A 12,469-nucleotide genomic window follows, 5' to 3' on the forward strand; every position below is an offset into this window, starting at 1 on the left:
AGCCAGCCGGGATTTCCTTTAATCGCAGTCTTCTGAGAGACAATTGTCAAATGTGAGGCTCTGGAGGCAGCCCTTGAGAACTGCTCTTAAGGGAACGGCTCTGTGAGAACTGCGACTGACCCAAGGTCACCCAGCTGGCTGCAGGTGGAGGAATGGGAGATCAAACCCAGTTCTCCGGATTAGAGTCCACCGCTCTTAACCACTACACCAAACTGGCTCTCACCCTAAGGCTACATTCCAGACATCACAAAGTTTGGTTGGTTGGCAACAAGAACAAGCCAGATTCCTTGAAACTCACCTACTGCTCCTCACCCTCACCCCACACGCAGTGCCGAAATTACAAAACCAGACGGCCTTCAATAAGCAGTAGTGTGTGACGTCTGCATCAGGACCTTGTGGTTTGTTTCTTGCTAACAAACCAAGAGCCCCGTGGTGCAGAGTGGTAAAGCTGCAGTACTGCAGTCTGAGCCCTCTGCTCACGACCTGAGTTTGATCCTGGTGGAAGCTGAGTTCAAGTAGCCGGCTCAAGGTTGACTCAGCCTTCCATCTTTCCGAGGTCGGTACAATGAGTACCAAGCTTGCTGGGGGGGAAGTATAGATGACTGGGGAAGGCAAGGGCAAACCACTCCGTAAAAACGTTGTGAAGCGACGTCGCCCCAGAGTCGGAAACGACTGGTGCTTGCACAGGGGACTACCTTTACCTTTTAACAAACCAAGATTTAGAATCAGGGTTCAGAATCCCAGCTCGAAAGCGTGGAAGGAGCCATGATTTATTAATCCTTCTGAGTCAGCTGTCACGATAATTTAGCTTACTGAAGATTTCCCAGTTTGCAAATTCAGCACTGTGTGAAAGGAGGGAGAAAGTTTAGGGGAAGAGCACAAACCCTGAGAACTTTGCTCTCGTCAAAAATGAACCGACAAACCAACCAGTAATGGTTCCAATTACTGAACGTGGCCTATGGTAGGTGTCCCCCAACGTGGTACCTGGTGCCCGCTAAGTGTTTTTAGAAAGTGGGCAGAAGAAGAAGAATCAAAGTATCATAGAGTTGGAAGGGACCCCCGTGGTCATCTAGTCTAACCCCTGCACAATGCAGGAAACTCACAAACACCCCCCTCCCCAAATGCACAGGATCTTCAATGCTGTCAGATGGCCATTTAGCCTCTGTTTAAAAACCTCCAAGGAAGGAGAGCCCACCACCTCCCAAGGAGGAAGCCTGTTCCACTGAGGAATCGCTCTAACGGTCAGGAAGTTCTTCCTAATGTTGAGCCAGAAACTCTTTTGATTTAATTTCAACCCATTGGTTCTGGTCCTACCTTCTGGGGCCACAGAAAACAATTCCACACCATCCTCTCTACGACAGCCCTTCAAGTACTTGAAGATGGTGATCATATCATCTCTCAGAAAGTAAGAAGATATCGGATTTATACCCTGCTCTTCACTGTCAATCTCAGAGTCTCAGAGTGGCTCACAATCTCCTTTATCTTCCTCCCATCCTCCCAACAGACATCCTGTGAAGTGGGTGAGGCTGAGAGAGCTCTCCCAGAAGATGCTCTTTCAAGGACAACTCTCAAGAGTTTCAGAGGGACTCACAATCTCCTTTATCTTCCTCCCACACAGACACCCTGTGAGAGAGCTCTCCCAGCAGCTGCCCTTTCAAAGATAGCTCTGCGAGAGGTATGCCTGACCCAAGACCATTCCGACAGCTGCATTTGGAAGTGTGGGGAATCAAACTCGGTTCTCCCAGTTAAGAGTCCGCACACTTCACCACCACTGGCAGGGCAAGGTGGGATTTTCTCTCAGCGACCAAGATTTGATTGGCTGTGCAGATTTTAAAAAATCTGCACTGGTAGTAGCTGCCACCATAGCCCGAGGATATTCACTGTACGATTGAAAGTAAGCTGCAGCAGCCATTTTGTGGCAGGATTCGCATCCCGCAGCAGCCATTTTGTGGCGGCGCCCACCACACTGTGCCGCAATTCCAAAGGTGCTCTCAGGCTGAAAAAAGTTGGCGATCCCTGCCCTACATTTCGCTCAGGATCTCTCGGAGAGTTCTTAGAATCATCTAATCATGCAGTTGGAAGGCACTTCCAGGGTAATCTAGTCCAACCCCCTGCACAACGCAGGAAATCCACAAACACTTCCCCCCCCACACCCAGTGACCCCTTCTTGCAAACGAGTAGTTCCTAGCTATGTGCAGAGGTGTCTCAGATGGCTGATGCAGGATTATGAATGCACAGATATGGAGACTCATTTTCCTTCTTTCTTTGCAAAGTCTCAACATCCTGATCTGTCCCCTGATCAACCTCTTGGTCTGTCTCTGGTGACAGCCAGTTTGGCGTCGTGGTTAAGTGTACGGAACCTGGGAGAACCGGGTTTGATTCCCCACGCCTCCACTTGCACCTGCTGGAATGGCCTTGGGTCAGCCATAGCTCTCTTATCTGGAAGAAACGGGTTTGATTCCCCCCTCCTCCACTTGCAACTACTGGAATGGCCTTGGGTCAGCCATAGCTCTCTTACCTGGGAGAACCGGGTTTGATTCCCCACTCCTCCACTTGCACCTGCTGGAATGGCCTTGGGTCAGCCATAGCTCTCTTACCTGGGAGAACCGGGATTGATTCCCCACTCCTCCACTTGCACCTGTTGGAATGGCCTTGGGTCAGCCATAGCTTTCGTAGGAGTTGTCCTTGAAAGGGCAGCTGCTGCAAGAGCTCTCTCGGCCCCACCCACCACACAGGGTGTCTGCTGTGTGTGTGTGTGTGTGTGAGGGGGGTGGGAAGGTAAAGGAAATTGCGACCACTCTGAGACTCTTGAGATTCATAATATAGGGCAGGATATAAACCCAATACCTTCTTCTTCTTAGAAAATTTAGCCTGCCTGAAAACACGAATTATATTTCCAGGGGTCGGTCGGCACACGGAAATTGCATTTTTACAGCTCCCCAGAACCTATTTGAAGGACTGCTCTGCTGCGGCGTTATCCAAAATTTATCAGAGCCCTGCCGTGCAGCTGAAATCCAAGTCCTGTTTTACGAACAAGGGAATACAAACAAGACAAGCAGCTGGAGCGGCCCCCATATCCACTGATGCACATCTTTCCCCCCCTAAAGCTATGAAGGCCATTTTGTCCGGGCGGGAGGCAGCCGAACAAAAGGGGCTCTCAAGGCGTCGTTACAGGCCTCCAGATAACTACATATAGATGTACAGCTAAAATTACCAATTAGTTTACCAATTGGCTGCAACGGATTCGATTGGTTTGTAATTAATTCTCGTTACTGGCGCACACAGCAGGAGGGTTGGCGCCATCCCTTTGTCGTCCTGACACACAACACCCGAGCGCCGGGCCCGCGGGGTCTCGGCCATCAATACGCCTCTCTGGTTCCCCTACTGTCCTCGGCGCGGCAGATATACCCTACGGTGCTGGAGCGGTGGAAAAAAAAGTTTAAAAAAAAACCCCGTACCACTTGAGAAGGCAGCGACAAAAAAAAAGAGAGAGAAACCTTTATGGAGGAGAACGTTTTCGGCAGGACGGCCAGGGTCACGGAAAAATCCCAAACTCCTTGTCAAGGTCAAGGGCATCCTATGCCAATTCTCCAAGAAGAGAGCAGCGGACCGGGAAGGAAAGAGAAAAGAACTGGCCATGAAAGGGCTTTAGAGCTGCCTGTTTTCCCATAAGCTGCCAGAGACTATCCAGGCGGGCAGCTGCGTTGGTCTGAAGCAGTTGAACAAATTTTGAGTCCAGTCAGGCACCTTTAAGACCGACAAAAGTTTTTTCAAGGTATGCGCTTTCATGAGCAAGCACAATTCTTTGGATAGATCATGCCTGCGCATGAAGGTGCACACCTTGAATAAATTGGATCGATCATGCCTGCACACCTTGAATAAAACTTTGTCGGTCTTAATGACGCCTGACTGAACTCAAACTCTGTTCTACTGCCAGTATCTATATTAGCACTGGCATATCTATACCTTGGATGTTAAAGGTCTGATTTAACAGAACTAGGTGTTTAAGAGAACTAGGTGTTCAAAAGGATTGTACCATGTTAGACTGAAGAGTGTAAGAGAAGCCATGCTGGATCAGGCCAATGGCCCATCCAGTCCAACACTCTGTGTCACATAAGAGAAGCCATGTTGGAGCAGGCCAATGGCCCATCCAGTCCCACACTCTGCGTCACATAAGAACATAAGAGAAGCCATGTTGGAGCAGGCCAAGGGCCCATTCAGTCCAACACTCTGTGTCACATAAGAACATAAGAGAAGCCATGTTGGATCAGGCCAGTGGCCCATCCAGTCCAACACTCTGTGTCACATAAGAACATAAGAGAAGCCATGTTGGAGCAGGCCAATGGCCCATCCAGTCCAACACTCTGTGTCACATAAGAACATAAGAGAAGCCATGTTGGATCAGGCCAATGGCCCATCCAGTCCAACACTCTGTGTCACATAAGAACATAAGAGAAGCCATGTTGGATCAGGCCAGTGGCCCATCCAGTCCGACACTCTGTGTCACACAATGGCCAAAAAACAAAGCAGGAGTCAAACTGCACCTTTAAGACCAACCAAGTTTTATTTAGAATGTAAGCTTTTGGGTGCTCTCTAAGCACACTTCATCAGACGAGGGGATCAGGTATTGTGGCTGGAATACACGCAGTTTGTTGATTAAGAGGGCAAACTAACTGATCACACGGTCACATAAAACAGTGCGGCTTAACCATTTGGTCTGGATAGCCATAAAAGGTAATAAAATCTCCTGCCAAATGGTTTCTGCAAATCTAGGTAAATCACAAAAGGGCATGGATATCCTAAAAAAAACCCCCTACAACTAGGAAGTCCATGTCCTTTCGTGATTTACCTAGATCTGCAGAAACACCATTTGGCAGGGAACTTTATTACCTTTTACGGCTATCCAGACCAAATGGCCAAGCTGCACTGTTTTATGTGACCGTGTGATCAGTTAGTTTGCCCTCTTAATCAACAAACTGCGTGTATTCCAGCCACAATACCTGATCCCCTTCATCTGATGAAGTGTGCTTAGAGAGCACCTGGTATTGTGGTACCTGATCCCCTCATCTGATGAAGTGTGCTTAGAGAGCACACGAAAGCATACGTTCTGAATAAAACTTGGCTGGTCTTAAAGGCGATACTTGACTCCTGCTTTGTTAAATAAAACTTGGTTGGTCTTAAAGTAGCCACTTGACTCCTGCTTTGTTCCACCGCTTCAGACCAACACGGCTGCTCACCTGGACCTATCTAGTGGCCAAAAATGCAGGTGCCGTCCAACAGTGGGGCCAGGACACTAGAAGCCCTCCCAAGCACCACTGGGTTCCATTGCGGAGGGGGGCATTCCCTTATATCAGGGGTACCCAACCCCCAGGCCACGGACCAGTACCGGTCTGTGGCCTGTTAGCAACCGGGCCACGGAGTGAGGCAGAGACCTTCACCTGCTCCTCATTTAAAGACCCCCATGGGGGAGCAGGGATGGGGTGTGAGCGTGGGGGCAGCTAAAACCCCAGCACCCCCACCAGACCGTGGAAAAACTGTCTTCCACAAAACCAGCCCCTCGTGCCAAAAAGGTTGGAGGGCACTGCCCTATACTGAAAACTTTCCGCAAACAGCAAAACTAAACGCAGGGAAACGAGGCCATACTTGCACACAATTGTTGCTACACAACGCCCACAGGAGTTCCCTCGGCACTAAGCTGTAGATCCACTGTTCTTTTTTCTCTCTTTTTTAATACAGCGTGAATATAGCCGAGGCAGGAGTGGAACGTAAAAGCAAAATACACAATAAGGCATGATAAATACATGGTACGCTTTTTAAACGATGCGCTGCCCTCGTCGCACCCTCTCTCCTGTTCTCGGTCCCTCCCCCTGCAAGTCTTTCTCTCCTGGCATTTCCCCGGTGACCTTTACGAGCATTTCTGAAACTGAATCCGGAGCGACATCAACAGATAAGAAAGAAAGTGTGCGCGGGGAAGGAGGATGGATATCACCAGCACAAAACTGCCCGGGGAAGAGCACTGAACAAACCCCACCGGGTCCTCCCCCCACCACCCCCATCTCCTCCCCACTCGGGAGATCCCAAGCAAGAACTGAACAAAGGGGCTAAGACCATACTTTCTTTTCGGGCTCCGATTCTGCACACAATTATTCCTGTTCGAGACAACAGGACTCGCATGTCCCGAGAAACTCGAGGTCCCCTGAGTATCTAGTAATTTGATTCTCGTGTCTAAACTGAAATATTTATTTATGCAGTTCTGCACAGGCTACCGCCTAAGCGCGATGTTAGCGTCTGGGAAATTCTGCCGCAGCCCTTGACGGGTTATACCCTAAAGTGCTTAGATTTATGGTTACGGCATCGCTTTATTTTGCAGTTGCGCGTCTTAAGAGAAGGGGCATTTTGAAGTCGTATCTTGACCTCTGCAAATAACCATTTTGAGTGTTCCAAACAATGGAACAAACCAGGAAGGGGAAGCTGATCGTAGACAAGGGGAAAAAGGGGCGGGGGGGACGCAGCATCGCTATTACCTGAACGCTGGTGAAAATGCACATTCATTTCTAGTACCCTTTTCACAAAACTCCCCCTAGACTAGCGGTCCCCAACTGCTTTGGCAACAGGGACCAGTTTTGTGGAAGACAATCTCTCCAGAGCAGTGGGGCTGGGGAGGGGAGCTGGGTTTTTTGCAGCTAGTCCTTGCCCCCCCCTCCCCCGGGTGTCTTAAATGAGGAGCAGGCGTAGGTCACTTCTGTGCTACCCCTTCCGCCTGCCCCGGGACTGGGGCGAATGAAAGAGGTGGTGCTTCAGAGTGAGGCTTTGCTGCCTCTTTTGTATGCCTGGGACCTGGGCGGGCGAAAGGGGTGGTGGGGTGCCTTTGCCTCACTCTGCGGCCTGGTTGCTAACAGGTCACGGACCGGTACCAGACTGTGGCGCAGGGGCTGGGAACCCCTACCCTAGGCAACAGCTTCTGGAAAGATAGTTTCAGAGGGCAGCCATAAAGAGAGTAAGAGTCCAGTAGCCAGGCAATCCCCTGTGCCAGCACCAGTCGTTTCCGACTCTGAGGTGATGTTGCTTTCACACCGTTTTCACAGCAGACTTTTTAGGGGGTGGTTTGCCATTGCCCCGTGGCGCAGAGTGTTAAAGCTGCAGTCCTAAGCTCTGCTCGTTACCTGACTTCGATCCCCGGCGGAAGCTGGGTTTTCAGATATCCTGCTCAAGGTTGACTCAGCCTTCCATCCTTTCGAGGTGGGTCGAATGAGGACCCAGCTTGCTGGGGAAGGGGGAAAAGTATAGATGACTGGGGAAGGCAACGGCAAACCACCTTGTAAAAAGTCTGCCGTGAAAACGTTGTGAAAGCAACGTCATCCCAGAGTCGGAAACGACTGGTGCTTGCGCAGGGGACCTTTCCTTTCCTTGCCATTGCCTTCCCCAGTCATCTACACTTTCCCCACAGAAAGCTGGGGACTCATTTTACCGACCTTGGAAGGACGGAAGGCTGAGTCAACCTTGAGCCGGATACCTGAACCCAGCTTCCGCCGGGATCGAACTCAGGTTGTGAGCAGAGCTTAGGACTGCAGTACTGCAGCTTTACCACCCTGCGCCGCAGGGCTCTAGTAGCCCCTTAAAGACTAACGATATTTGTGGCAGAGTCCAAGAGCACCGTCGAAACCAAAAAGATATTCAGGGTGTGAGCTTTTGAAGGTCAAAGTGCCCTTTGCCAGACAGAAGCAGGCATGGAGGAGCCTTCATTCTTTGCATCCCACCTTCTGAATGAGATAGAAAGAGCCAGGGACATTCACTCCTACTTGTGTATGATGGAGTGAGCTTGCCCAGGGGATCCTGTTCATCTCTGTGATGCTACGGGACTTGAATCTAGCTGCTCTACTGCAGACCCGCAAGGCTATCCTCTACTGCAGACCCGCAAGGCTTTCCAGGGAATGAGCTTTCAAGAAGTCAAAGCTCCCTTTGTCGGATACTAGCAGTTTGTACCGGATACTAGCCAGTTTGGTGTAGGTGAGAGCCAGTTTGGTGTAATGGTTAAGTGTGCGGACTCTTATCTGGGAGAACCGGGTTGGATTCCCCACTCCTCCACTTGCACCTGCTGGAATGGCCTTGGGTCAGCCATAGCTCTGGCAGAGGCTGTCCTTGAAAGGGCAGCTTCTGTCAGAGGTCTCTCAGCCCCACCCACCTCACAGGGCGTCTGTTGTGGGGGAGGGAGCTAAAGGAGACGGTGAGCCACTCTGAGACTCTTGAGCGGAGGGCAGAATATAAATCCAATGTCTTCTTCTTCTAGCAGGAACGGAGATTCCCCAAGTCCTTATATCCCATCTTCTAACTGGGATATACGGCCAGAGATCTCAATTCCACCTTGTATCTGGCGAAGGGAGCTTTGACTCTTGATGCCCTAGAAATCTCGTCAGTCACCAGGGCTTTTTTTGGAGCAGAAATTCATTTGCATATTAGGCCACGCCCATCTTCTGTAGCCAATCCTCTGAGAGAAGATGATGACATTGGATTTATATCCTGCTCTATACCCTGAACCTCAGAGACTCAGAGCAGTCACAAACTCCTTTACCTTCCCCCCTCACAACAGACACCCTGTGAGGTAGGTGGGGCTGAGAGAGCTCTCCCAGAAGTTGCCCTTTCAAGGACAACTCCTATGAGAGCTATGGCTGACCCAAGGCCATTCCAACAGCTATAAGTGGAGGAGAACCGGGGAATCAAACACGCTGCAATTCTGAACATTTCGGTTTCAAACCAAGGAAATCAGCTAGTTCATGGTGGGGAACAGTGGCTCTCCAGACGTTTTTTGCCTACAACTCCCATCAATCCCAGTCATTGGCCATGCTGGCTGGGGCTGATGGGAGCTGTAGGCAAAAACATCTGGAGAGCCACTGTTCCCCACCCCGGAGCTAGTCGGAGAGATACCCTCCACACCACTTCCAACGCTTGGAAAGATTATACATGAGACAGCTGTTTTTTTTCTTATGACAGACTACTGCTGTTTGCGTCACCGCTGCAACCCTTTTTGCCTGCCGCTTCAACCGCAAAACAGTCACCAGAGCCGTGTCCCCTTCAAATACGATAAACATTATCCTCGGCAACACCGTGATCAATATTCTGCCCTCCACCACGTCAAATGGCATGCATGCAACCTGCATTATTTCCAAGCAAATGCAACAGGCAATCTCTCTCGGGCGACGGCAAACGGAGAAGATGCTGTTTTAGGAACATTTTCCTAACAATTATCGCCCCGTGTAGCTGATTTTTGAGATAACGTTTCTGTACCGCTGGGTAATAAAAGCTCTCAAAGCAGTTCACGGAGCAAACGATGCCATCGATAAAAACCATATTGAACAAAAAAAAAACCTTCACAAATTCTATTTTTTTTCTGTTTATTTGGTTATAGGTCTTAAGTCCACAACGCAGTGCCCATGGGCACCATCGTGACCCCGGGACCTTCCTGGTGCCCATCAATTATTTTAGAAAGTGGGTGTGGCCAGGTGGGCCCAGCAGGGCTTCTTATTGGTCACTGGAGATCTGATTGGCTGTGCGGATTAAAATAATGCCATTTCAACTGTAGGTGCCACCACAGTGCAGGTCTTACTCTCCGTCACTCCTCTTTCCCAGTGTATTCTTCAAAATAACCCCTCTTCTCCCTTCTACTTGGGTTTCCTCCATATGCACAGCTCCACCTCCTGTGGCAGCCATTTTTAAGTTGCGGGACCCAGGTATAGATCACACTATTCCCGGAACCAGGGGTGGAATTCTAGCAGGAGCTCCTTTGCATATTAGGCCACACACCCCTAATGTGGCCGATCCTCCACGAGCTCTTGGAGGATCGACCACATCAGGGGTGTGTGGTTTAATATGCAAAGGAGCTCCTGCTAGAATCCCACCCCGCCTGGAGCTGTGAACTGCGTATGGCAGCTTGAGCCAAACTCAGTTGCCAGCCTCCAGGCAGAAACTGAAGAGCTCCCGGAACTACTAAGAAACCGTATTTGCGACGGTGTCAAATCTGAAAACGGGTCCAAATCCTTCGTTTCCCAAACAGAACCCCCTTGGCTTTTCCAGATCTTTTTGTATTATTATTCCCAAAGTTTTGTGTTTTTTTTTAAACCCTTATCGTTATAAAGAAGCAAACCAGCTTCCAGTTCCATTGGGGAAAACCTATTACTCTGTGTGTCTGTTTTCCATCTAAAATTGAGGTGTGTGTGGGGGGGGGGGGAGCCAACTTATGACTACGTCCCACCCAGACACTGTTTACACCGGGCCATCAATCTCCCTCGCTTACCACTATGACAAGTGAATGAGAAGACCGATAACTATCTCTGCATGAAGGGAACAATGCATAATTAAGACATTAAGCAGGAAACGAAGGAATGTCAGAGTTCGGAGCCGAATCTCAACAGTGCCACCTACAGGAGATAGTGAGCACTGAAAGACAAAATGAAAAAAAAAAAACCACCTATGAAACAAATCTTCACGATAGTTTTTATTTATAGGGCCAATAAACCACATGTAAGAGGATTTCTGAGGGCAGCCATGTTGGTCGGCTGCAAAACAGATTCGACTCTCGGGAGCAAGGACTCCAGTTGGTCTTTAAGTTGCTACTGGACTCAAATCTAACATAGCATTCGGTGAGCTTCCAAGTGAATTCGAAAGTTCGCATGCTCTTTTGGGCTGTTCACTGCCTCCTAATAAAAGGTATCATGGAGACTGTTTTCCGTTTCTTTGGTTTCTACTTTGGGGGCAAGGCATGCTAATAACTTCATACCACAAAACAAATCACAGAACAAAGACTATTGCAAATTAACCTCGCTGCAGCAATGGGAACAAAATCGTACATTGATTCTCGGTTAATGTTATTCAAAATTGATCCATGACATAACGAGCTGTTTGCTCTCTGTTGTTTTCCATTTCATTTCTCTTTTTTTTTTTTGCCATCAAGTTGTAAGCAACGTAAGGAGACCTTGTAGGGCAGGGGTGTCAAACGTGTGGCCTGGGGGGCCAGATCAAGTAAATCAAAAGTAGGTTTGCAACTTACAGATACACACCTGAACAACACCTTGTTTGGGACGGACGGTGGCTCAGTGGTAGAGCATCTGCTTGATGAGCAGAAGGTCCCAGGTTCAATCCCTGACATCTCCAACAAAAAAGGGTCCAGGCAAGGAGACGTGAAAAACCTCAACTTGAGACCCTGGAGAGCCACTGCCAGTCTGAGTAGACAAGACTGACTTTGATGGACCCAGGGTCTGATTCAGTAGAAGGCAGCTTCATATGTTCATATATGTTCAGCACCTGAACAGCATACTCAAGATTGCTACAGCACAGACATTGCCTCCAGTTTTTGATGTAATAATTCAGAACAAGAAGCATCAGTTATCAGAGACTTAAATAAACAAAATATAGCAAGAGTGCTAATGTTTTAAGCATGTTTTATTTTAAGTTTTTTAAAAAATAAATAAATAAATCTTTAATCGTGTTTGTCTGTGTCCGCTATCTGGCATTACATTTCATGACACACACGGTCTGGCCCAACAAGGTCTCATTTATGAGTCCGACACCCCTGCTAGGGTTTTCAAGCAAGAGACAGATTCAGGGGTTTGCCATTCTATGCCTCTGCATAGCAACGCTGGACTTGCTATATGGTCTCCCAGACAAATACTAACCAGGGTTGACTCGGCTTAGCTTCCAAGATCTAATGAGATCGGGTTAGCCTGGGCTATCCAGGTCATTGATCTCCAGTGCACTCTTTATTAAAGGTCAACACCAGCAATTGCCATTTTGTGGATTCGTTTCCAGTGAGCCGATTAGGGTAGCGCACAATCCATCAAGATGACAAGATGGCAACAAGCTCCGTACCTTGCATTCGACCACGCTCTGATCTGACTCGCAGGTGACGTAGATTTCATCGACTGCACGTCGCAGGTTGTCGAAAAGGAAAGCCCAGTAACGCGCCCTCAGGTCGACTTTCCTAGGCTGCCTGATTTTGGTGGGACTTTTGTCAAAGTTTTTCTCACCAGCAGCTGATGTAGTGTTCTGAAAAGGAGGCAAACAACATGGAGGGGGAACAAAAGAGTGTCAGATAAGGAGCTGAGTTCGAATTCCCACTCTGCCACTAAGCTCACTCGGGCCAGTTACTCCCTCTTGGTCTAACACAGGGTTACTCTAAGGTGAAGGAGGGAAGAAGCTGAAGGAAAAAGAGTCCGGTTTATACCTTGCCCTTCACTCGGAGTCTCAGAGCAGCTTACAGTCTCCTTCCTTTCCTCTCTCCTGTGAGGCAGGTGGGACTGAGAGAGCTCTGAGAAAATTGTGACTGACCCAAGGTCACCCAGCCGGCTGCATGTGGAGGAGGAGCGGGGAATCAAAGCCAATTCTCCAGATTAGAATCCACTGCTCTTAACCACTACACTTGGAGGCAGGACAGGCCGAAACTGTGGCAGAGAGAAGTTCCATGTGAAAATAAGAAGCC

At 49.0% G+C, this 12,469-nt stretch overlaps 1 protein-coding gene across 2 annotated transcripts in view; it reads right to left on the reverse strand.

Moving 5' to 3' along the window:
- Nucleotides 1–12,469, reverse strand: part of SCAPER (S-phase cyclin A associated protein in the ER) — a 251,036-nt gene that overhangs the window by 213,136 nt on the left and 25,431 nt on the right. For both annotated transcript variants that reach the window (XM_060259908.1, XM_060259909.1), the window contains one exon: nt 11,860–12,036. In XM_060259908.1, the coding sequence (XP_060115891.1) occupies nt 11,860–12,036 (177 nt within the window). The remainder of the gene's footprint in view (nt 1–11,859; nt 12,037–12,469) is intronic.

Source organism: Heteronotia binoei, chromosome 19 (assembly GCF_032191835.1).
Source record: "Heteronotia binoei isolate CCM8104 ecotype False Entrance Well chromosome 19, APGP_CSIRO_Hbin_v1, whole genome shotgun sequence".
Taxonomy (NCBI): Eukaryota; Metazoa; Chordata; class Lepidosauria; order Squamata; family Gekkonidae; genus Heteronotia; species Heteronotia binoei.